General features: G+C 39.6%; 1 protein-coding gene across 9 annotated transcripts in view; it reads right to left on the bottom strand.

The window, feature by feature from the left end:
• Positions 1-27,099, bottom strand: part of PTPRM (protein tyrosine phosphatase receptor type M) — a 691,593-nt gene that overhangs the window by 222,686 nt on the left and 441,808 nt on the right. For 6 of the 9 annotated variants that reach the window (XM_054018880.1, XM_054018881.1, XM_054018883.1 and 3 more), the window contains exons 13-14: positions 26,386-26,422; positions 20,947-21,021 (exon numbers count right to left, since the gene is read on the bottom strand). In XM_054018880.1, the coding sequence (XP_053874855.1) occupies positions 20,947-21,021; positions 26,386-26,422 (112 nt within the window). The remainder of the gene's footprint in view (positions 1-20,946; positions 21,022-26,385; positions 26,423-27,099) is intronic. The other 3 variants (XM_054018887.1, XM_054018888.1, XM_054018889.1) reach the window with 1 other exon arrangement.

Genomic DNA, 27,099 nt, shown 5'->3' with positions numbered 1-27,099 from the left:
ATAATGATAAACAATAATAGCCTCTTGCTTGTAAAGTAAGGGTAAATAAGTAGTGTATTACTCATGCCTTATTAAAATTGGAGTTAAGAAAATTGTTTGAATTAACTTGAAAATATAATCTAATTCTTTTAAATAGAATGTAAACTTGTTTGAATTTGCTTCACAATTTGATAATTTTCTTGAATAATAAAAGAGCCCTCCACCAGATAAAATCAAAATAATAATAGAGAGAGAGAGAGAACAAACACCTTATGTTTGTTTTAAATTAATAAAGCTTGAACTTGCTTGTTTGGGGATTTTTATGAAATGTCTACTAAGAGAGATAACTGGGTCACTGTATATGAAGAAGCAATAATTAAAATAATCCTATCCCAATGGCCTACCAGTCATACTTACAAACAAGCACAACAAAGGAATGGGATAAAAACAACAACTGCCCAAAACAACTTCAGTTATTCTGACTAAAGCAATTCATTCAAAACCTCTAAGATTTTTCTGCTGTTTATTTACACCAACAAATAATCCCTTCCTTTAACTAAAGCAGATGGATCTCCACTTTATTTCCCACTCAAGGCTGACCAATTGGGTGTCTCTTTACTTCCACTCTGCAGCTTTATGCTCTCTAACCGTACTTGCTCAGTAAGTCATTTCCAAAATTTTTTCCAGATAAATTTCATTTACAGGTGTTTCCTTGACTGATGTAATGGAGAAGTTTAAATGCCTCCTAGATAATAACACAGGTAGTCTAGACCATCTCAATCTCCAATGAAACTTACTTTTCCTGTTATTAACCAGCCCATGATTTTTTTTCTTTAACTAGTGACCTGTGTTACACAGAAACTGGTAAATGTCCATCTTCTTCTCCCTGGGGAAAAATTAATAATCACACCTACAAGATTTCATACTCTTTTGAGGCATGCAATCAAATTATTATGCAGGCAGCATGATCCAAGTATTATCGCTTTTCAGCACCTACCTTTAACTCATTTCACAGAGCAGGTCAGGGAAATGAAATGTTATACCCCTGTGTGACAGCTGCATTGTGATTAGGCAGTTGGAATCATGCAAAATGGGAGGCACAGACATGTGGTGCTGCCTTTGATTATCCATTCCAAGGGCTCTACTGTTACTGCCACATAGCAACAAGATTGAAAAGATCAGAAAATTTGGCTTTAAAGACCCCCAAAGCTTCCAAGGACACAGCAAAGCACAAGAGTAGGTAGGGAAGGTATTATTATTATTACAACTGATATTTTAGTAGCACCTAGAAACTCCAAATCAGATTGGGAACCCCATTGTGCTAGGAACAATTCAAACACAGAGCAAAACAAGCTTTTGCCCCAAAGAGGTTCAGTCTAATTAAGACAAGCTGTAACAAGTGAATGTCACAAACTATCAGAAGAAATGGGAGAGGGAAGGAAACAATTATAAGAACATATATTTACACAGGGCACAATGGGTATAAATAATTCTTTCTGCCTATCCAGCTAGCTGTTATGACTTGGCACTTCTGTAAGCATCACCGTAGGTCTTGAGGAGGGGCCTGAAGGAGTACAAGGCAGTGTCTTTATGGAAGAGTTTGGGTAGGACGCTTCATGCTGGAGGGCAGGAAAGTGAAGATGCTTGTGGGAAAACCAGACAACCAGGTAACTTTGCTGTTGGTGGTAGAGAGTTAGGCTGTGATAAAATATAAAAGCATATCAATAGCTTTCTCCTGACTGAGTTATGCTGCTGAAAGGGAAAAGAGCATTGTAGAGAGGTAGGTCCTCCTTGTGAATGCAAAGAGATCCACAGAGTAGTGATCCCTGCTGAACCTTGGAATCCACATTCTTAGGAGGCCAACTCTTTTCCATGGGCTGATAAAAAACTAACTCCCTCCTGGAGAGGATATTGGCTAGAAAACTCCATGCCAATTTCCCCCTCATATGGTTTTTTTCATGAAAGTGAATGATTGAACTCTAATTTCTAAGTCGGTGGCAGAAGAGGCACTGCTACAAGGATACAACAAGCAAGTCCAAAGCACTTGCTATTTGAGTTTAAATTTTGGTCCAGACGCCAGGATTTTAGACTATCCTGGAGAAGATCCAAAAGACATACAAATGTGTAGATTAAATGAATTATCACCCCAGCTAGTCTGTTTGTACTGTAAACAACTGACATTCAGTCCTCATCTGCTAACCAGCATGTATTCTGCTCACAAAAGTCTTTGTTTCATTACTCCCGGCAGAATTCCAGCAACGGTAGAAAGCCTCCCACCCCAACACACTTCATTGGTTGCTTTCATATCAACATCCTTATTTCTTCTTTGAAAAATGTACTGCTTTTTTGTCCCTATGGTTGAAGTTATGAGGTGTTGATAGACCCTGGACAGGGTATAATTTGTGACAGAAGGTGGTTTTGATCGATTTTTTCCCCCCTTTCTAGCCCATGTCTTGAATATATTAGTTTTGCAAACTCACTGGCTTAAGGTCTATTTTCTTTTTACAGTATTTCCCCTTTCTGCATTGTTGTTCCCTTGCCAAATGCTCAGTTGTAGATGGTATTCTCTGCTTGGCAGGAAATGTGTCTTTCTCTGTGTTTTGTTTAGTACCGAGCCAACTGTCAGTGCTGAAATCTCTGTATCCTGATTCTCCCTCACTATAACATGATAACTCCCATTCGATCTTTTCTGTTTTGGTGAGTTACTCACATACTGTGTAGGGAGAACAGAGCCCCTAATTTTCATGGCAGAGTATTTGCTTTTTTATTTGTGATTATTTTACACTATATACTGATGCTCAGTTGTCTTTCCTCCATTAACAGAGATTTGTACTTTAGTAAAAGTCATGCTGGGGCATGTGTCTATGCGCATACGCTCATGAAAATATGTCTTATGAACAGACCCTGAATAAAGGTGTCGAGTCATGTGATATAATTAAATTCAGAGTCCCTAAGCAGAAGGAGTCTATCAGAAAAGGCCTATCAAAATAACAGCAGCTTCCTAACACTAATTATGAATTATTAACTTTGTTTATGACATTCCTCACTGGTGCAAAGACGTAAAAAAAAAAGAATGGAGAACAGCACGAAAAGAAATGCAAAAGTGTCACTGATGGATATGCGTAATCTGTTTGATTTTCAATTTGGTTGTAATTGTAAACTCACTTTTGGGGACATGTGAACACAAAGTAGGGTTTGTTTGTTTTTTAAACATTTATACTTTAGGTAAACATAAGAAATAACATTCATAATTGCCATAACCAAACCCAACTGCCAACGTGATGTACATCCCTTGGCCTCACCTGATCTACACTCCTGTGATTAGCTTTAGCGCCTGTCACGGGGCTATTTATTTAAACACCTCTCCTTAAAACTTCAGGGGCCTACACATAATTTTAAAAAGCCAATCCATTAAAACCAAAAAAAGACAAGGAAGAAAATTAAAACAGCCCCTCAAACTAAATCAATCCCGACTATTCCCCAAACAACCAGCCACACAACAAAGCACCAAAAAAACCAAAACCAAAACAAAAAAACTTATTCCACTCTTACTAACAACCCCTCCTCCCCCCCGTACTAGAATCTGTGACCCACTTCTTGGTTTACAATTGCCAAATCTTAGGACAGGGTGGAAAAGTAAGTGAACACAAAATGCCCCACAATAATGCCCCTTTCCTCGTGGAAAGAAATTACTTTCCAATAGCTCCTTTTATCAACAAGAAAGTCTAACAAAAATTAAAGATTCCCTTCTTCACAAGGTGATAAAATAGTCCCAAACACTCCCCTGTGCTGGAAATAAGGGGGTAAAAGGAGGGAGATCTTGTCTCTCATGTAGCCAGACCTCAGACCACTAGGGATTGGTGGGTCATAATCAACACCCTACACTATATCAGTAAACTAATAAGCAGCCAGTGCAGAGCATAGAGCTGTGATGCTGTGCTCTTGTACAGATAACTTGCTGAAAAGCAGGAAGCCCCATTCTCCACAAGCTTAAATTTTCAAATAATGTACAGGCCTTAAAGGCCAAGGAAAAAAGTACATTTTATCATGTGATAAAACATATCTTTTTTCTTGGGTGGACATGGCCAAAAAGTATCAGCCATTGAAGAGCACACTACAGGACTCTAATCCTAAAGTGACAAAAACATGGGTTATAGTAGCAAAGTCTATATCAGAAATAAAAGGTAAAAGCCTCTTGGCCAACTGCATATGCAAAGAAGCAGTTGGGTTTACAGCTGCTATCTGGTCATCTAAGTGCGGCAGAAGTCTAACAAGATCCCATGAATTGCAATCACACGAGTTGTATGGTGAGATCATGCCTCCAATCAAGGGGACTCAAGGAACGGCAATAGGAGGCTATGACAATCCACTTCCATCACTTTAGACTTAGGTAGCTAGCTCTCATTCATGCTCCAAATGCCAGGTTACTTGCATTCCATGATTCCACTTCCACATCATTTGCCATGGATTTTACCTCCTTCCATAGAAGGGTAATCTAGAATCTGAGCTTTCATTAGAAATAAATATTTCTTTTGATTGTGAAGATCACCACTCAAACACCAACACCCTGCAAACTGTCGCCGTGATGTCCAAGTGAGTCTGCTGGGAGCTTGAAACAATAACTCTAAGAGGTGTAAACTGCCCTATTCATTTCAATCAGGGTCTTGCCCTATGGCCTTAGATTCTGTAAGCAATGGAATTTGGCATTTTACCAAGATACTATGGAATTCCGCAATTTTCCCATAGACTTTGCCAGTTTGTTGTAGCTAGCCATTTTGTTTCTTGTCACCCTGCCTGCCTCTTGCTGTCCAGCTTTCTCCAGAGGAAAAGTTAATTTTATCACACTGCAGGCTTCCACCAGAACTGGAGTCCAACATGCACCCATGGAATGGGGAAACCAGAAGTGCAGACTGGTGAGGAAAGCTGGCTTGAAAACAGCATATCACTTGGGACCCAGAGAAGGGAGATGTGTCATTGCAGCCAGCTACAAGCTCCCCATTTCCCTGGCACATATGGGGAGATTAATCTAGACTAAACTAACTGGGCAACATCACAGGAACCAAGACCCAGGTAGCTGAGTTGCCTCTGGGAAAACATTCAATCCTCAAGAAGAAAAGACAAATTGTACATCAATTAGCATTTTCATCTGTGTGCCATAGTTGTGTGTGTTAGTGAGAGAGCAAAGACATGGGGGACTAGAGGGAAGGATATTTCATGATAATAAAATAAGTTAATGTTGTTGAGAAACATAGCGGTTGTTTCTGTGGAATCTGGCCCTATTCTGTCTACAAGAGGCCCTGCTCCAAGGCACAGTAAAGTGTTCAACTACATCACGTTAAGAAAGATATGAACAAATGGGAGACAGTCCAGAGAAGAACACCAAAAAATTGTAAGAGATTTATAAAACAAAATGAGGAAAGGTTGAAAGAACTGAACATGTATAGTGTAGAGAAAGCTGAGGGGGAACTTGTTAACAATTTTCAAATATGTAAAAGGTTGTTATAAAGAGGACAGTGATCAATTATTCTCCATGTTCACAGAGGATAGGACAAGAAGTAATGGGCTTAATCTGCAGCTAGAGAGATTTAGGTAGGAAAAACTTTCTAACTATAAGGATAGTTAAGTGCTGGAATAGGTTGCCCAGGGAAGTTATGGAATCCCATCACTGGAGGTTTTTAAAAATAGGTTAGACAAACACTTCTCCGGGAGTCTAGGTATATTTAATCCTTCCTCAACTTGGGGCACTTGCCTAGATGACCTCTTGGGGCAGAAATGTATCATCCCAAATTCACTTGTGAAAGAAAGGAATCGACTTTAGTCCAGAGTAACCCCACCCATTCCTTCTATGGTCCACGGGCAAGTCATCACTGCCTTATGGTCAGTGCTACGAAGGCAGTACGGTAGTTAGAATGATCATCATCATGGTTGGATATCTGATCTTCACCCATTGCCTGGGGGAGATCATTGACCAACACACAAATAAAGTTTTTGTGCCGAACCTAGGCCTGAAACTAGAATAAGAAAGGTCAAGAAAATCAGACATCCTATGAGTTTGTCTTGCTTCCACCTCTCCACTATCTTACACAGAAAAAGATTGAAAATGGGTTTACAGCTAGCCAGATTATCAGTGTCAAGAGCATGTGTCTCGAGCCTCGGATACGTGACAGCTTCCTCAAGGATAACTGGCACTCTGCTCTCTTTAGGAGAGATAATGGCAATGCCCAATAGGCGCTCACCCTCTCCTACCTCAGTTTACCATCACCAGGAGGGAAACACATGAGACCAGATCACAGGCTGTGGAATACAGTTCTCCCACACCTCTGGGATCTCAGCGAGCTGCACAGGCTGAAACTTAACCAGTGAAGACACTTTGCTTTGCTAGCATGGACACAGGTAGCTAGATTGTTCCCAATGCTTCCATGAACAGAAGAGGCCGCGTCCAGCAGATCTGCCACAGGAGTGCAGGCAAAGAACCTGGTATCCAATGGAAGCTGATTAACTGGAGTTCTTTGGGATTTTGTGGCTAGGAAGTTTGGGTTTTCACCTAAAGGAGAATTGTCTTCGGATAGCCCTGCAGATTGCCAAATGAGAGTTAAATCCAAAGGGCATTCAATCCCACTGTCAATGGCAGCAAGCTCTATTTTTGTGCAGCCGGAGGGGGGGGGGGGCAGGAAGCAGCAGGGCAGGGCAGTGCTGAGTCCCCCAGCTCTAAAACTGGACAGCTTTTCATCTCCAATCTAAGTTGTCATTTCCCCATGTATAGATTGAACGTCTGCACTCTGTCTACTCCACAATCACCACCCCCAGTCTACTTGCCATCTATTAAGAGGCTTCACTAGTAATATTGCAAAGTCAGTCTCTCATAATTCCCTGACTCCTCCATTCCCAACTTGTGGGTTTCCTTGGAAGAGGGCATAATGGAGGCCACAGCATTACAAGAGCAAGGAAGTATTATCTGTGATAGAATAAAAATATGCAAGAGACTTCCTTTTTAAAATTTTGGAGAAAAAGACAAAATATCTTTTCATTATTCTTTTCGTTCCCATTCAATTTCAAGTTTAAAATACATTGCTGTAGAAGGTTTCATCCAATTTTTGGATGAGAAAAAGAGAAGACTGGGAACAGAAACTGGAGTTAAAAAGTATAAGGGAGGGAGAAAAATAATCCCACAGAAATCTGCCTCTGTAGCTAGATTACAGTACTAATGCTATATTTGTGCAAATCTCAGAAACATTTGCAGTTTTGGCAATAAAAGAGCTGTCCAAATTGAAGCAATGTTAAATGTATCAACAAGAATAGACCCCTCTGAATGCATAATTGCTTATTACTGATTTACGCTTCATTTCTCATAAATTGGTTGCAGTCTTTTAGGGACCAGGGGAAACTTTCTAAGCTATCACATTTTAGCAAGAATACTTTAAATAGTACTTTTTTCCTATAGCTCCTTTCCCTTCACTGCTAATTATCACAATAATTAGTCATAAACAGAAGCTGTCTTATTCAATGATACCAAAACTAGGCTTGTATGAAATATGGGTACTTTGCTTCACAGGGTTTTCATGTATAATTTCTTTGGTTCTGACTTACACAAGTTTGCATCTCCTCCTGTGCTTCACTTTGAGTTTCAAGTCTGAACTAATAGAAAAGATGAAAGCAGAACTTAGTCAAAATTGCTGCATTTTGCCCGGTATGTCTTCAGAACCATGAGACTGCAAAATCCATATGGTTTTGATGCAAAACTGTAAATCAGCCCTGGCTCACTTGAGATGTTTCTATTTACATACAAACTTCTTAGTTATCAGCAATAATGGGAAGTGAAATGAGGAAAAAGTACATGAAAGTTTAAAGTTTAGGAGAAATATGTTTGAAAATACACACACACACACACACTCTCTTAATGGCCACCCTAACAATTACAGTGTTCTAAAGTCATCTATTATCACAGTCTAACTCCCATTATTAAAGACGCAAATTTTCAGTATAATGCATGGGGAATTAGGTGTGCAACTCCCCTTAACAACAATTGTGGTGTCTTGCATACAGGGCCAGCTCTAGCTTTTTGGCCACCCCAAGCAAAAAAAAAACGGGGCGGCCAGAATGGCAAAGCGAAAAAAAAAAAAAAAACCTGCGGCGCGGCCGGAGCGCGGATGCAGGGGGACCGGGCTGGGGGAAGAGGGGGGGGAAGAGGGAGAGAGCGGGCAGGAGAGAAGGGGGTGGCCAGGGCTACAGCGGGGCGCTGCCACGTGGCCCCTCCCGCTGCGCTGCCTCATGCCGCCTGCTGCGAGGGCTCCGCTCCGGTCAGTGGGGAGGGAAGGAAGAAGACTGCCCTGCAGGGGGCTCTGGTTCTCCGCGCCACCACCCCCTACAGGGCAGCCGGAGCGGAACAAGAACAAACAAACAAACAAAAAAAGCAGCCGTGCCGCCCTAGGATTGGCCTCGAACAGTCTGCCGCCCCAAGCACCAGCTTGCTCAGCTGGTGCCAGGAGACGGCCCTGCTTGCATAGTGTTGAAAAATTAGTCCAAAGAGTTAATGTTGCCATAGATATTATATATTAAAATTTTAATTCTTGTCATGGAATCCAGAAGCCATGTGAGTCATATGATAACACTATCATAACATTATTTTGCCCAAAGTGGCATGCCTTTGGTCCTCTTGGTTACAGCAAAAGAGTAATGCCCTCCTGCTTGCTGTCCCTTTCTATCCACTATAGCCTCTATTTATTGTAATACACTCTTAATGCTTTGTACTGATAACCTCAGAACTACGTATTATCTTACCCAAATGGGTCCAAAGTTCTCTTTAAATTGCCTTATTGTTTACAATTTATGAATATAGTCAAAAACTAGAGATGGAAAAAATTGAATTCACACGCTTTTCTTTATATCCTGATTACATTTCAGAATTTCTCACTCTTTCCTTGTCTCTCCTTAATTTTCTACTGTGGGGTAATGCAGAACATGTTCAATTTTGGAAAGCAATAATCAGAGGCATAATTTTTCATATAAAGAGTGAAATTGCAGATTACATGATACATAAACATTCTCTAAAAATTAATTCATGATTTTATTCTCTTGTATTTGTACTAGCTGCTACTCCAGTCTGTTGTTGAAGCTCACACATTTTGGATGAGACACAATGTCAATCTGTACCATACAAATGGTAGAGATGTCTCTAATTTGTTATAGTTTATACTGTTGTGCTCAGCTCATTCATATTTTTTGCTTTTACTTCAAGTTTTTTACCTTTGCATTTTTCACAATGATGAGAAAGGAAAAAAATAACAACCTTTTTCACAGTGGATTGCAAATTACTGACTGAATTTTTTTCAAATTAGAATGGACTAAATGGGCAAGTTTTGGTGGCTTCAATTACCTTTGTGCCAAAAACAGACATTTTACAAGTACGTAAGGCCAAATTCTTCTCTGAGACCTGGTCTGAAATCCACAAAATTCCAAATCAGTTAGCTGTGTCTTTAAGGGATTGAAAACAGCCTCCATACTGATTATATGATCCATCAATCTTCAGCTCTCCTGAGCAAATGCACTAATGCTCACTTTCCAGCGCAAAGCCTAAATAACTGGGTTGTGGACTAAAGTCCTTTCTGGGGGCTGGGAAAGGATTACCATCTTCTTCCAGGCCACAAAGCAGCAGTAGATCTGCTCCTGGTGATACATTCTATGGCCTGCAGTAGTAGGCTTGTTTCTGGTTGCATCCACCACATCCTCATGTAGGAAATGGCTGGTAGATTTGTGATTCTTCTTTACCCTTGCTGTCAATCTTCCCTTTGGTGACTATATGCATGCAGTACCTAAGGAGGATTCCTTGTGTGGGTTCTCCAAATCTTGTTCCCTATTCTCCTAACCATGCAGCAGAACTGTATTGATTCTACTGATGACAGAACCTTCCTCACAGTCATTGTTCAAATAATAGTAACTCATTACAATATGGCCCTGTATCCCTGACTGATGCCTCTAGTTGTTCTGTAATTATAATACCACATTCATATTTAAGGCTACTATTTTATTCTCACCAAACCCTGCAGTAAATCCTTATTACAATAAAAATAATGAAACAAAATTCATAATATTGTGGACATTACCACACTATCAATTGACTTCTAACCAATTCAGATTCCTATTTTTATACAAATGGAGCAGGTTTACACTTGGATGCTGTACTTCAGCATTTCTGATGACAATAGCCATCAGTGTTATCATTATACTCCCTCAGTATAATTGTTTAATTTTAGCTGCTTTGCTTATGCTACACGTGGAAAACTTGCCTATGTTTAAAATACTACTTGCTTTTGCGGCACTGTTTCTGAAGGAGAATACCTGACACTTGACTCAGTAGTACATTGCAAAAAAAAAAAAGTGGCTCCCATGGCACGCCTTAACATTTTCTTGTAACTATATTGTTTTATAAATGAAACTGCCATAGCAAAAATGACAAATATAACATATAAAAGAACAAAAAGGGCAATAAATCACAAGCGACACTCCAGCCCATTAAAATGCACTCAGCTGGTGTTGCAGAAAGTAGAAAATGTTCTTCTCGCTTTACATTCTGCCCAGCTGAACAGGGACAATCAGAATCCTTAAACTACTACCAGCATAGCAAATGTTGGAGCTCTAAAGGAAAGATGGGATAAGAATTTCAGTATGGAGATCTTCGCTCACACTGCTTCCTTGTCATGGAAGGAAGTGACCCTGTACGTTGCTTTAACATTTCACAATAGAAGGTATCCATTCTCCTCTTGATAACTCTGCATAACTCCCATAGATGCAAATGGGAGCTATGTAGAAGTATCAAGGCAAGAATAAGCTCCTGGCTATGTTCAGTAACATCTGTAAATAGTGGTGTTGTATTGTCAACAAAGCATGGATTCTTAGTTACCCAAAGCTGTGCTTCAGGTTTCATCATGTCACAGTGCATGTGAATCGGGGTGGGGTGGGAGCACCCATCTTCAGAAAGGTGCAACAAGCACTGAGGAAAGATAAGTAGACCTAAATGTGTGTGTGAAAGGACAGAAATCCTCCAATATAAAGACACCCCCCCACCCACCCTTCTTCCTCCAAATAAACAAAACAAAGACATGACCATGAAAGAGAGTAACTCCCCCTCCAGCAAACAAACTATGGAGATGAGTGGAGAAGCATCTGTCACTAAGTTTGACCTGAAGACCTGCTGTTACAAACCAGAAAGATGAATAAGGAGATGAGGGAAGAGTTCCAGGCTTACATTAAAAATGTAAAAAATTAAATTAATGAGATTAATTGGAAAATATCAGAAGTGGAAGCAGATTTCAATGAGCAATGGGACAGCATTATTAATCTAGATGAAAGAATCCAAATAATTAAAAAAGATAAAAAGGAACAGAATTAAAACTGGAGGACATGGAAAATAGAGAATGCAAGAACATCACAAGGATTAAAAGTATTCCAGAGGAGATGGAAGGGAGAAATTGCTGGACACATTGAACAATATTTTCCATGACATATTAAAACTCGACTATAAGGATTACATTCATATTGAAAGGGCTTCCAGATCCCTTTTCCCCAAGCCCCCAGCAGGCTCCAGACCTAGAGATGTGATTGTCGATCTACACTACTATGAAGACAAGGATAAAATACTGAGGGCAATGAGGGAGAGAACTGAACCACAGATGAGTCTTAACCAGCCAATACAAATTTTCCCTGATCTTGCAACCTCAACCCTTGGGCCTTGGCTACACTTGCAGCTGTACAGCGCTGTGAGGTAAACCTGTCTTCATACAGCTGAGTAGGGAAAAGCGCTGCAGTCTGTCCACACTGACAGCTGCCAGCGCAGTGGTGTGGCCACACTTGTAACATTTGCAGCTGTGTTGGGAGCGGTGCATTATGGGCAGCTATCCCAGCATTCATGTGGCTGGAACGTGCTTTTCAAAACGGGGGGAGGAGGTGGATTGTGACAGGGAGTGTGGGGGGAGAGAGAGTGCTTTTTGGACCACGTCAGCTCTCATTTTGCAAGTTCCGAACTCCTGGCCCCCTGCTCATTGGTTAACTCACTCAAAGCAAGCTGCAAATTGTTTGCTTTTCTCTGCGGTACGAGCTTTGAAACCGGCACTTCCGCATTCCTGCAGCCGGTCACAACAATGGAGAGGATTGGCCACTTGACAAGGTGATTAGTACAGCACTGCAAGCGCTTACACTCACACCTGTGAGTCATAGCCACTCCGCTGCAGCTGTTATTCCTCTCGGAGATATGGAGTACCTGCAGCGGTGTACCCAGGGAGATACAGTGCTGCAAGTGCCCTGCCAGTGTGGACGGGGAGTGAGTTACAGTGCTGGGGGAGGCTTTACAGCGCTGTAACTTGCAAGTGTAGCCAAGGCCTTAGAAGTGAAGAGAACTCTGCCAGATTACCACAATTCTTAGAAACAACAACAGAAGATACAAATGGGCGTTCCCATCTAGACTATCCATTACATGGAAAGACAAATATGTCCAGCTCAGATCCAAAAGAAGGGGGAACAGATACTTATGGACACTGGAATAGACAAATCAGCTCACGAACAATCTGAATGGGATCAAAGGCATCGGTCCCACAGGTCACCAACAAATCACTGGGAATTGACGAGAGCGAAGAGAGCTGGAATTGCTCGAAACAGATGCAGCAGGAATACACCATGACAGAAACGAGAGCAGAAGAAGCAGTCCAGATCCCAAAGAAAATAATTTGCTAAGACATTTAAATAAATAATGCATATTATATTCATGTGGTTACAATGATAAAGGAATATAGTTCAATGGAAGCTGGGCTGTATAGCCCCCAGGATATTTTACTCTATGTGGATAAAGTATACTTAATGGATATAACATTACAGTTAATTTAATGCTGCGATTTATATTACAGGTAAAGTTAATAACAAAATAGCAGGAGACTCAGATCTCCCCTCCTGAAGTAAGTTTGACTTTAGAATTATCATAACCATTCCGAATTTGGAGAAAGGTCATCGATGGTGGAAAATTTTCAGAATAAGTGAACTCAAAGATAACATAACAATCTCATCATGCCTGATGTGTATCATACAGACCTCTTTCTTTAATTAATGTGATGCTAAAATACTAGCAAACAAATTGTCATCTTGCCCGTATATGTTCACCCTGACCAATTTGGGTTTGTTGTTGGTAGTCGTCTATCTGATAATATCAAAAGAACTCTGAATTTGATCTATAACGTTAATTCTAGCTATTTTTCCTGCTTTCTTTGGACACTGAAAAAACCCTCGACCAGTTGCAGTGGGAGTAACAGACAGATTTGGATAAGGTTTGGTTATGGAAATCAGTTTTATATTGGCAGTTCATCCTTATCTCCTTATTCTTGAGCCTCTGCATTGGTTAATGATCATCAATCTCCTCCTTTTAATATGTCTAGGCCAGTGTTTTTCAAACCGTGGGTCGCGACCCACTACTGGGTCACGGCATGTAAGGCACTGGGTCACCTTGCTCTGCTCAGCACCGCCGACTGGGGCGTTAAAAGTCCTGTTAACGGTGCTGCCCAGCTAAGGCAGGCTAGTACCTACCTTTTCCGACACTGTGCCTTGGAAGCAGCCAGCAGCAGGTCCGGCTCCTTGGCAGGGGGGCCATGGGGCTCCATGCACTGCCTGCGCCCTGAACACCAGCTCCACACTCCCATTGGCCGGGAACAGGGGTGGGAAGGAGGGCGGTGTCTGCGGGTGAGAGTTGCACAGAGCCCGTGCCTAGGAGCCGGACCTGCTGCTGGCCGCTTCCGGGGCGCAGCGCGGTCTGCGGTGCCAGGACAGGTGGGAAGCTCGCGGAGCCCCATGCCCCCCCCGCCTAGAAGCTAAGTCCATGCCCAAACCCTGCGCCCCAGCCCTGCGCCCCCCCAAACCTAAAACCTCTTCCTGCACCCAAACCCCTCGTCTCCAGCCCCATCCCAGAGCCTGCACCCCCAGCCCAGAGCCCTGACCCCCTCCTGCACTCCAACCCCCTGCCCCAGCCCAGAGTACCCTCCCACACCCTGAACCCCTCATTCTCAGCCCTACCCCGCAGCCCTGAGCCCCTCTCACACCCCAAACCCCTCATTCCCAGCTCTGTTGGGTCGCGGGCATCAAGAATTTTCTTCAACTAGGTCCCCAGGTCTAGGATACTGGATAGGGTTTCTTGTTATCCCCCCAGTTTGCTCTGGCAATGGAGTCTTTTGCAAAAAAGATGAGAAATAGCACCTTGGTAAGGTGCATCCAAACGCAAAATAGCTTTGTATTTGACAATGCCTTATTTATTTGCAGGATCCAGAAGCCTCATTAAAAGTTATAGGACAATTGAATTTGGGCAGGTTTCAGGCTTCAAAATAAACTATGATAAATCTGAAACTTTAGGAATTAAATTTTCCCAGAAGAGTCACATCTAACTGTTGTCAGATACATACATTTAAATGGGTAAAGGAATCTTTAAAATATTTAGGAATAAATATGGTGTAGAAACTTAATTTTTTTTAAGGCAGTTAACCTCCACTGTGGAACACAGTAATAAAAGACTTGGAGGAATGGAATAAATATGAAATTTCTAGGCTAGGTAGGGTAGCCTCAGTAAACAGGAATGTCCTTCCAAAGTTATTATTTTTGTTTCAGTGCATCCCTGTTGGTATCCCTGACATGATATTAAAAACATGGCGGGCTGCAATATTAAAATTCAGATGGAAACACAAAAGACAATGGGTGTATTCTATAGATCTGTATAAGTCTACAAAGTGGGGTGGACTAGCTTTCCCTAATTTGGCTTATTATTGTTATACATCTCAATTAAAATATGCGATCAATTGGGTTAAAATAAACCATCCAAACACTGGGTAAAACTCAAATACTGGAACTCAAATGTAGCTATTCATAGTAATTGTTTGATTAAAAAGATATCTAGGGCTCCAAAAATAAAAGAATCATCCAATTCATCTAGACCACCTTAGCAGCTTTGGATAATTTTTTTAAATTCCTATCGCCGAGGCCCTCTTCCTTTTAATTAATAATTCAGAGTTTATCTCAAGGAAACAGCAAAGTGACTATTCACTGTGGGTAAGAGCTGAGATTACTGAATTTGGACAGCTGTTCCTTGGTCTTGATTTGAAATTACACCAAGAGATATGTAATAATGTAAACAATATAAAGATCCTGTATTTTAATTTACAAGTCAAATATTTTATTGTGAAATCGGGATACAAGGCAGCTCTATCTAGACCTTTAACCACATTTGAGGAGTTGACCCAGACGCAAGCTGGAACAAAAAGTTTTCCGTCTGACCTACATACCTTTTTGACTGAAAAAAGATGTTGATAAGAAAACAACCTAGATGAAAAGATGGGAGGGGGACTCGGACAAAGAAACTGATCTGGATGAGTGGGTCTCTATATGAGAAAGGGGATATACAGCTTCAATTTGAGTAACTCATAAGGACATTTTTTTATGAATCACTAGATAGATGACATGTGACTTCAGTTAAGATCCATCATATTTTTGCTGCTAGGGCGGTACTCTGCTGGAGGGATTGCAGAGAAAAGGGAACATACATTTGGTGATTGTGTAGATCCCCTGACCTGCTTGCTTAATGCTCCAGTAGAGGATCAACATTTTAAACAGAATGACAAATTAACTTCTTTTTATTATTGTTATCACAATTATTGGAGAAATGTCACTCCTCCTCCTAGGAGGTCCTGTCTAATGACACAGATAAATGGGAAAATAATCCTTCCCAAATTCACAGTGCTATAGTTTGTTTTAACAAACATTTAATAACAAATTGTGCTGTCAGTAATACTAGTGTAAATCCAGAGTAAATCCACTGACACACACACACACACACAAAAATCAATCTAGATCTCAATTCAGTCATTCAATGACTTTCCATGGAATTACTCCAGGTTTACATTGTAATGACTGTAATGAGAGCAGAATTTGGCCCAGTGTATTCCAATAATTCTCATGTAGTGAATTTCACATTTTGATAAATCTCTAAATGTTATTAGACCAATAATTACATAAGGCAGAAAAAAAACCACAATTGGGATTAGTTTTGTATCAGTTTTTAACATGGTTCTAAACTACACTGTTCATCTAGACCTTCAGTTATCTATGGTGTAATTAATTTAAGCTTCACTATCTTTTAGTTTTTCTAATTTTTAAAAGTATTTTTATTCTAGCAAGAAATTACAAAAAGCCTCTGATGTATCTTTTTTGAATGTGAATCATCATAGGTACTTCATTTACAAAGACTGTGCAACACAAAGTTTAGCCTTCCAGCCGCATGTGTAACAAACAGTGAATGATAAAAACAGTGTGTTGATGGAAATCAATCTAAATAGCATCTGGTACAGTAGGTGTCTGTGCTACTAAATCATAAATGAAATTTTTTTAATTTAGAAGTAAGTAGCCCAGACACTTTTCAACAATTAAGGAACAAGCATTCAAAAATGGAACATTTTAATCATAATTCCAAGCATGTTATTTCATTAAAATGGAAGCAGGAGGAAAAGAGATGAGGACCCACTGAAAACCAAATATGGCAATTCTGAAGCTATTGAATGAAGTGACTTACAAAATGGTGAAGCAAGGGACAGTAGCTTACAGTCTTCTCTTATGTGTCACTATGCTTTAATCCCCAAATAATTCTCATTTTATTCTAATACATAATTTATGCACTAATTTCTTGTGTTTATTTTCAGATGACATTTTTCATGTTGTCCTTGATTTTTCCCCCTAAGTATGAGAAGATATGAATTTCATCTTCAGCTTTCAATAGAAAATGAAAAATATATATAAATACAAATCTGTCTATCACAAATATTTTGAGACCTTCAAAACATCAAAACTTACAGAGTGGCTCAGATAAGTAAGGGAGTTACTAGGTAAGTGATTTACAATGAGGGAGCTTACCCTAGATTCACGCATGAGTGAGTTTTGGTTAAAGGTGGTTGGAAAATGGGGTTTTACTATGTTCATAGTATTGCCCCTTTTTAACCAGAGCAGCTAGTCAAAGTTTGGGGCCCTGGGGATGTTCCAGCTTGGAGCAGAAATGGACAATGAATTCTGGTATTTTCTTTGATGCAACCATGTTTATTTACAAAGAATGTACAAAGTCCTTCTTCTCCAAATGCAGGAGGAACCAAAACACAGGGGATAGCTTCTTCACAGCCCCAAGCCTCTTTAACCAGCACCAGACTTGGAACCTTACTGCAAGCTTCTCCACGGTCACACTGTGCTTACAGACTGCTTCTTGGCTTACTTCCTGCTTCCGAGCCTCTCTGTTTGTTGTCTGCTCTTCCTCTCTCCTCCCATCCCCAACAACTTCACTTTTTGCACATCCACAGACACACACACGCACCTGGTTAGAACAGCCGCCAGTGGAACCCTCTGCCCACATGGTGCTAGTTTCTGGGCAGACTCCATTATGTCTTGTTTTAGGTATGGCCCCTTAATGGCTTCTGACAACTAACTCAAATGAAGTGCGTGTTCACACATAACGAGGTTTTAACTCAACAATATTATATTTGTTTTGCTGAATTTTAAAATGTGCCCTCCCTTTTCGTGCCCCCAATTTGCAAATAACTGCAAGTAAAACTGATGCCATTTAGATGCTTAGCTACATAATATGCAGGTACAATCAGGTAGTTAAACCTGTAAATGACACCAATCACATCTGCAAACTATTGTAGGTGCAAACATGGAGCCCATGTTATGGCCAGTCTAAAAATCAGGGCCAGACAATATAATAATTAGTCTGTAAGAAACACTTTCTGTTCCACGTATCTGAAGTCCGTTCCACTGGCATAAGATGAACAGATACAATATATTGCAATATCTCCCTATGCTTCTCACCATATGGGTGAACTAAGTTAATTATTTTTGTAATGTTAAAATAAAATAAAAAAAAAGTTCCTGCATCATCCAGCTACTGATGATAATGTATTCACTGATCATTTCTGTCAGCTTTATTTGCCTCTTTTTCCCCAGTTGCTGACAAAACTGAACAGTTGCCTCAGCAACACACTATGTGGTACTAATGTAGCCCCAGTTTCATCCAAGGCATTTAGCGGCAGCTAAAGGAGAACCGCCACTTGCTGCTGCCTCCAGTGGTAGGATCCAGGCCATGCAGAGGCTGACAAGACATGTAAGGTGAATGGGGGCTGTTCCTGCACCTGGCAGCCCTCTTCTTTTATATATAGGAAAGGGGGGTGGGAAGGGAGAAGGACAACGTAAAAGACTAATGATGAGAGACACACTGTATCAGGGAGGGTCAGGACAGGTTGCTGATAGAGGAGGGAAAGAGCTGGGGAGGAAGGTTTGTACTGAGAGCTGAGTTGAACCGGGATTGAGCAGGAAGAGAAGCTGGCTTTACCAGTGTTTAGGAAGATGGTCAGGATTTTTAATTTAATTTAAACTATGGGAGAGGCATTTTCCTTCCATTTCCCACAATTCAAAAACAAATGGAAATCCCATTAAAAAACAGAAATCACTTTTGGGTGGAAACAAGCATGGCTATTTTCAATCTCAAAAGTTATATGTTGAAATAGACAAGTAGGGGAAACAGGGTGTTGTAACAGAAAATGCTATGCAACCTGACTTACAATACAAGCCTCACAGTAATCAATCATCCAATCATATCACTTAGATCCCCACATGGAAAAGACTCTCCACAGCCAGATTCTTCCATGCAGAAAGGGTGCTCAAGCACCTCTGACAATGTTTCCTCTCTCTCCAAAGAGGGACCTTCACAACCCAGAAGTCGGTACAAGGGCAGTGGATGTCCCAAAGGAGTATTCACATTGTTCCCTGTTTCCCCATGCCCAGCATTGCTGAGGGAGGCAATTAAATATGGACTCACCCCCCTCAAAAGTGGAAATCCCCCTTAAAGGGAAAACTGGGAGCATAAGTCTTTATACCTTGGTTCTATTAGAGTCAGACCACTGCCATCGAGAGAGGAATTTGCTGGAGACCCAGAGAAGGCATGGAGGCACACATCTGTGTGTGGATGAGCCTGGCCTCCTGCTGTTCTCTTGGGATTCTCAGGGTTTGTGGACAGGGTCGATTGCTTGTTTGCCCTTCACTCTTCAGAACTATTAGGGAGGCATCTATTCAGGGAAAACAAGCAGACACTTCTTCCCTTTTAGCCGCCCACTCATTATTTGATATCTTTTCTTCTACTGTACAAGTTATTATTGTGCAGTAAATGAAAATGTGAAAAACTGTAACAGCAGCAGATCTGAAAGGCAGTTGAAGCATGAGGGTTACTAGGAGTGGCCTTAGCTACTTTTGTTTTGTTTTGTTACGAAGTATCCAGTGAGAAAGCAGCAAATTAAGTACTTTGGTATTTACAACTATGGTATCTCGGGTTCTCTGTGTTAACTTTGTAAACATTTCTCTCTTGCAGAGCAGACATCTTTCACTGAGTTTCTGTAACTACTAAGTTTTGCATCAATAAAAAGCTTTAATCCTCAAAAGAGAGAACGTCTACATAAGCACATTTCATTCTTTTGCCAAAGTCGCCAGAACTTGTTGAAGCTCAAATAAGTGGAAGAGACATTCCTTGTCTCTTCAAAGCTTTACTTTTATTCTCTAGAAAAGAACCCAGAGAATTGAGTTTTGAAAATGCATGTGGACGTGCTTTAAAAAGGTAAGGAATTTAGCTTGTATTTCCTTACCCCCTGCATCATTTTACCACATTTTTCTCCTTATTTTCAATAGAAATAATTGTATATAAATCAGTTAACATTTTATCAACTACTACAAACACACATTTTCATAATTTTCTCCTAATTTAAGTGAAAGCTTGAGTTTTATATAATCATAAATAATATATAAATCTATATGCACAACTATGGTGGATCATCTGCCCTTCTATGTTATGTTGGTATCATTTAATTCTCTCTCTGGTTGGCTGTAACAGTATCCAGATGCCAAAGCATTTGAACTGTTTTCTTCCCTTCCAACAGCAACATCTGGATCCTTCCCAAGTAATTATGCTAGTAATTTTGGAAATGCCTATGGGTTTATCACAGCACTACATGTTGATGGAGTAGATCTAACTTCCTAGATTACATATTCCATCAAACTCACCTTAAAATACTTTACTGCACTTTTCTTCTGTTTCAGAATACACTGGTTTCCAAATTCCTCAAAAGCTTTATGAGTGTGTTTATTTTATGAGAAAATGAATCATTTCCCCATATGCGGATTTTTTGCTACATTCTGAACCGGCCTATGGGCAAACCATAGCCTAATAACTATCTCACATGTGTACTGAATTCATTTTGTAAATTAGATTTAAAACCCTTATAGCTTTGTGCATTTCTGTATGTCACTTTGTAGGCCATTTTCTTTTAAATCTAAGTCCCATCAGTGATGCAGTTACCACTGTTTCAATTTTATTTCTTTATCTTAATTTTATATATATTGAAATACTGTTAGATGCAACTATCTTCAAACCACTCTGCAGTTAAAAAAACCAAAACAACCACAATATTTTCTGATTTATGAAAGCGTCCCTCTCTGACCCCAAATAAATCAACAAGATGATAACCAAAATGCCTTGATCTAATAATGCAGGAAAAAATAGACACACACACACACACATATATATGTACTTATATAAAAACCCTGACTAATATTATAGCTGCAGGAAAGCTAGGACAGCTATATTTCTTTACAACATTAGGCTTGAGGGAGCATCCCAAAGATCAAACACACAATGGAAACATGCAGTGGAGTTGTTTTACATACATGGATATAAGTGTGTAAGTCTTTGATGCAAAGCATATATCTTAATTTAATGGATGTAGTAGCTGAAAAAAAAACCCACAAAACCCTACATAGTGGTAAACAATCTATGAGCAGAAAATGAACACCACATGGAGGGAAAATGAAACAAAGAAAATGACTCTGAAATGTGCAAGATGATTTGTCTATACTTGAATGTCTGACCTGTTAGCTGGTCGTCGCCTGCAGCAGGGGCGATGCGAATGTATGGTGTTGTAAGCTGAGTCACGATTATCGCAGCTAAGGCAAAGGAAGATTTCCAGGTCAGCATGCATGAGGAAAAAAAAGCCAGACTGAAGCTATGCTAGCAAGAAGAATCTTGGTCAATATTATTGTCTCAAAGTTTTACCCGAAAACCCCAAAACCAAAACCAAGGAAACAAAAAACCACAAAAGCTCCTCTTCACCTTCTTAATTTGTTAGTTTGGTTATTCTGTGATATTAATAAGCTTTTTTATGTAACCTTCATCTAGAAAAAGGAATCAAAGTGTATTATTTAGAAATTACAAATCTGATTAACTAAAGACTGAGGTTTGGCTCCATTGGCCACATCACTGGATTTAAGCTGCAAAAATTCAGTGCTTATTCAGAGGACTCCAACCTTAATTTGTCAAGGTAAATCGCCCCAATTTCTTTTTTGCTTTTTAAACTTTCACAGTACATTTTTCCTATGTTTATTTAAAATATCATTTTCCAGTACAATATTCTTCAAAGTTAATACACATTTTTTCCTGAATCTTCCTTACAGAAGATTTTGCAAACATAAACACTTACACATGCGAGCAGTACTACTGACTTTTCACGTGCTTTAAATTAAACACATGTGTAATTGTTTGCTAGATTGGGCATAAACAAGTTTCTATTCTCCCAGTAAAACAATGAAAGGCGAAAGTAGAATTCCCTACACACCTAAAATATCTTGACTCCTTCATATAGTCATAGAAATGTACAGCTGGAAGGGACCTCAAGAGGCTATCTAGTTAAGGCCCCTGCATGTAGGCAGGACCGAGTATATCTAAACTAATCCTGGCAGGTGTTTGTTTTTGTAGGGCTGTACCAACAGATAAGTATTATTGTGGTTCACAATGAAATCTTCTGATTCTTTGTTTGCCAGAAGCGCTAGAGTTGTCATTAAATGGTTAAACACAGTATGGTACATATAGATTAAGAAATACTTAACAAAATTAAAAGGTCAGATCCAACATGATGCAGCTGGAAAATGATACAAAGAAAAATATTGGAAAATTAAAGACAAGATTATATGAAAGATCACTAATTTACATAGAACAGCCTGGGTGCTATTAGAAATGTGGCAACGAGTGAGGAAAATAGATCATCTACCATCTGCAGACAATTAAACTCAAAACTGCTGCTGCATAATATTTTGAAATACCCCTCTGCAACACTGAAACACAGTGCTGTTAGTAGCTGCTAGAGTATTGTTGCTATTGGATTTAAAATATTATAATAGCCTTTTCTCTCTCATAATTAATGAAAGCCTCCCAATGTTGCAAGAGCAGAATAATAACCTCTCTTTCTATTTGGTCTGAGAATCGGAATCCTAGGAGATGCCAAAATGGTCACTATTCAGACATTGTAACAAGTCATATCAGGAAATACATTCTTAATATAATCAAGAATCACCACAATGTTGATAATTGTATAGTTAGCATGTTTTGGTGTTTTTCAACCTTCTCTTCACAGATTTTAATCATCATTTAGTTTAAAGAAAGAGCAGACATATGAAAGCCATTTTTGTTACCTGCATGAAAATCTATCCTGTTTTTATTTTAATTATCTTATCTCACATAGGAGGCACCCTTCAGTCCTCACATTTGTATGTAGATTGAATATTCATAAAAATAACAGGAGCCTTATTTTGCAGCACCAGAAAACTCTTCACCATACTCAGATAAAAAGAAACATGGAGCCAATCCATCTCCCAGTGCAGTCAGTGGCAAGACTCCATTTGATTTCTAAAGGAGCAGGACTGGGCGCTTCAGTTATACAAAACCCGGTATGCTGATCTTAAAATAACATTATAATCATTGCAATCAGGATTTTTATATGATCTCTGAAAGTCATATTTAAAATAGGTTTCATTTGTAAAGAGCTGATGCTTACAAGAGGTTTGTTTCAACTGTTATGCACTGAGGATTTAAAATAATAGAATTACAAAGTATTAGTCAGATAAAGACATAGAACCTGCATTGGAATACACATGGGTATGGGTATATAGGGTTAAGGCCATATTTTGTAGGAAGTCTTCAAGTAAAAGGATATTTTGCACAAAAGACATTTTCTCCTCGTGTTTATGCTGACATTCCATTGACTTCATTGAGGACTACACGTACTTAAAGTTAAGTCCTTGATTAAGTGCTTTGCTGGATCAGAGCAAGAATGCTCTGCACCTTTCCCACAAAGTATACAAAAATGAGAAAAGCATCCAACATACCATGGATTAACTATTGCAAAACTCAATCCATGTTCTACCACAATTTCAACTAGAGGAATGTCTTGAGGGACACACAAAACTTTTGAATAATCTTAAATTGAGACACCTGGAGGGAGGGTGGGAAATAACGAAAAGGCTTTAAAGTCCATGATCAAGTCAAGTCCTGGTGGAATTTAGGAGAAAAACAGCAACCTGGCTGTACTGCACAGCTGTACATATAGATTAATGTGTTTTACAGGATACATTTTATGATCCAGGCCCTGATCCAGGAAAACATTTAAGTATGTGCTTAACTTTAAGCACATGAGCAGCTGGAGTTTAGTCAATGGGCTTATTAATGTGCTTCAAGTTAAGTGCATATGCAAGTGTTTTTGGGATCAGGGCCTTAAAGCATATGACAGCTTGCAGGGTAGTAAGATCTGTAAATGGCTGCAACATTAGGTCTCAATTGTGAATCAGATTCTGCCACCTATATTCATGATTAATGGCTGAAGAGACTTTGCTCTATCTTTAAAAATCTTCAAATTTCAGTCCACAAGGATGATTTCAACGCAAAATACAAATGCTTTGGAAAGACTGGAATATGTTAAAACAAATGTGATAATGGAGACTGTTTTGCAACCTTTTCTATGGGAAGCACAAGTGCCCGCTGTAATACGTATATCAACACAACCACACAACACAGCTATAGTTGTCTAATAACAGCACTTTATATGTATTAAAATAACCATACCAGGTTGTATAGTTACAAGCAGTGTAAAGCTTTACTGACCCAGGGAAATCACGGTCAGAGATCGAGCCTCTTGTCAGACAGGCCTCTCAGTTCCTCAGGCCTTGGCTACACTTACCAGGTAGTTCGACGGCTGGAAATCGAAGTTCTGGGTTCGACTTATCGCGTCTAGTCTGGACGCGATAAGTCGAACCCGGAAGTGCTCGCCGTCGACTGCGGTACTCCAGCTCGGCGAGAGGAGTACCGCGGAGTCGACGGGGGAGCCTGCCTGCCGCGTGTGGACCAAGGTAAGTTCGAACTAAGGTACTTCGACTTCAGCTACGTTATTCACGTAGCTGAAGTTGCGTACCTTAGTTCGAATTGGGGGGGGTAGTGTAGACCAAGCCTCAGAGTAGGGGAAGTGTGCATGTTGCACCAGCCCTTTGGATGGGTCACACAGCACCCCAGTGTATGGTAGACCAATTCAGCACACAAGTGTAGACAAGGGTGTGGGGTCATGGCCCCCCTTCTTCCCCATGGCAGATGAGGTGATTTGCACCTCAAGGATAAGAGGTCCTGCTATTCTACTTCGCACTTGTGGGAAACCCAAGGGGTGAAAGGCTCACTGCTCCTTAAGCAACCTTGCCAGATTCAGGCATAATGTGACCTTTAAACTATAGATAAAACAATTATATATTACATGTTAAAATATAAACAGACTCTGCATGTCATTTTGAGCAACCAGTGAAATTGCTCTGATTATAAGTTTAGCGGCCCAGGAAACAATGCTTTACAGTAGCACCTCATTAAAATTTGGAACATTTAGGATTGCAAAGCCCAACTTGGGAAATTCTTGTTTCAAAGTCCTCACCTCTTATCTCTCTAACAATCTTATAGGCTTGACAAAGATATTACAAAGTACTCAGAAATATGCTTTCAAAACATAAAACAAATTGACATGTGTTTAAAATAAGAGCTCCATTTTCTCACTTCCCTTTCAACAAATAGGTTACTTTGAAATGGTCTGTTGCTATGAAAGCAATTTCATTGCACAAAGCAATTCTCCTCTCAAAATGAGCGTTACAAATATTCCATCAAGTGGTCCAAATGATTGAACATTCATTAGCAATTACAAATAAAAATCTCCAAATGATTTAAAAAACGTGTTTTGTAATAAAAAATGCATCTAATCATTTATCATGATTTGTGGTGTAAATTAATCAATTGCTGGATTCATTTATGCTACTGGAGAACAGTGTAGTGTTTTACTTTCCACTGAAATTCATCTGTTGTTCTATGTTTCATCTGATTAGAATGAAGATATTTGAAAGTTAGTAATTATTTACTAAGCAATGGGTTCAATAACTTGAAAACTAGGGATTTTTTTTTCATTTCCAGATATTTGGGAACTAGATGAGAAGAGTGACCAAAATTCCATTTATTGGATTATGGAGGGTGGCAGTCCACCCTCAGTTTAAGGTTTGAGGCACAGATGTGAGGGGCTACATGCTAATATTTCTGTTACTTCCAAATAATAAGGGTCTCATCTACCTTATCTAGGTATGGCGAAAAAAGGACACTTGTGGTTGCCGAATTGTAAAATCTCCACATGTTGATTCTGCATTATAACCAGGACATTCCATTGTGCTAAGCTACATGAAGTTATGTCGAGTCACTTAACCTGAGATGTGTGATCCTCCAAGAATGGATTATGACTGATAGCTTATGAAATATTTTTATTGCAGGCTGTCCAGGCACCCAAACCCTTCCTTTTTCTACCCTTCCACCTCTAAACTGCCATCCCCAAATTTTCTTTCAGACCTCTGTCTTGTCATTCAGTAGAGGTACTAAAGAAGCGTGGCTACACTCAGATACACACAAACCACCCCCAGTCTCCAAAGCTAAAGCGTATCACCTGAGCAATATGACTAATCTTTTCTACTTGGGGACCAGGATTATAGCTATTGCTGTCTGAACTTGTATCTCCTACTGGGCAGTATAATGTACTGGCACTGCAGTATAAAGAGATGATCTGTGAAGAGCCTCCACTTTTCTTTTATAAAGCAATTCAAGCAACAGAATTGCTTATAAGGTAAGAGTAATTTTTCACTATTCACGTGTGCAAGCAGCTTGTCAGTACTCTGCTATCAGCACTTTAACAGTCCTATTATATATACAAATGTCAAAAATACTTATTTTGAGATCATATAAAAACCACAGAGTATGTTTAAAAAGAAAACTTGTTCATGTAGGCAACTAAAAATGTATAATAAATTTTTGCTTTTGTAGACAGCTAGACATGTGAGTGATTACTTTAAAGTACAGTGTCAAGTTCAGAGATGTCCTTTTAGCCAAGTAAACATTTCTGGAGGTTTGCATAAATGTATGAAAGAGAGGTCAATAGATTTACATCCAGAAAATTTGACACAATTTAATCATACCTTTTGTGGCCACCCTGACGCAGTCAATTTTGGTTTCCTGTGTCAAATAAAGAGGAAAAAGGTCATTTCTTGTGCTGTATCCAAAACAAAGAAAACCATCTATTGTTCTATTTTTAAACTGTTGATAAGATCTAAGGAAACTGTCCATTCTTTGTGTTTGATCACACATTTAACAGTCTCCAAAATGACTCCAATGCACTTTTCATGCTATGGACAACTAAAACACAATACACTTGGCCGTGTGCCATCAATACTTCACTTAACATTCACCAGAAGATTAAATAAATGTATAGGACATGATGTATGCAGCCTTTTTTCTTTGGTGATTCATTGACCTTAGGAGATTTTTTTTTCTTCTTACAAATACAGTACTAAGCATCACACTAGACAATTTAAGAAAGAAAATAATCAATGGTGTTCACGTTTCTGTACTGCCAGTGTACTGTGAAAAAGTGGCCATTATGGTATCTGTCAGAAAACATTTCTAGGCTGTCAACGGAGATAGCCAAAGCTTATCAGGAATTGAAGGGTATGTCTGCCCAGGAAATGGAAAACAATTCCAGGAAGAATCAGCCAGATGAAACATGATCTGCAAGGGCCTTTGTACATACTTCTCATTTCAGTTCCATCTACTTATTTTTCTTTTACTGTTGCGGGGGGTGGGAGGGAAGAGTCTGTTTCTAATTTAGTCAAGACAAGCAAAAGTGAAAATGG

Source organism: Malaclemys terrapin, chromosome 2 (assembly GCF_027887155.1).
Source record: "Malaclemys terrapin pileata isolate rMalTer1 chromosome 2, rMalTer1.hap1, whole genome shotgun sequence".
Lineage (NCBI taxonomy): Eukaryota > Metazoa > Chordata > Testudines > Emydidae > Malaclemys > Malaclemys terrapin.
The sequence above is the reverse complement of the archived record's forward strand: the minus strand, read 5'-3'. Positions and strand labels throughout refer to the sequence as shown.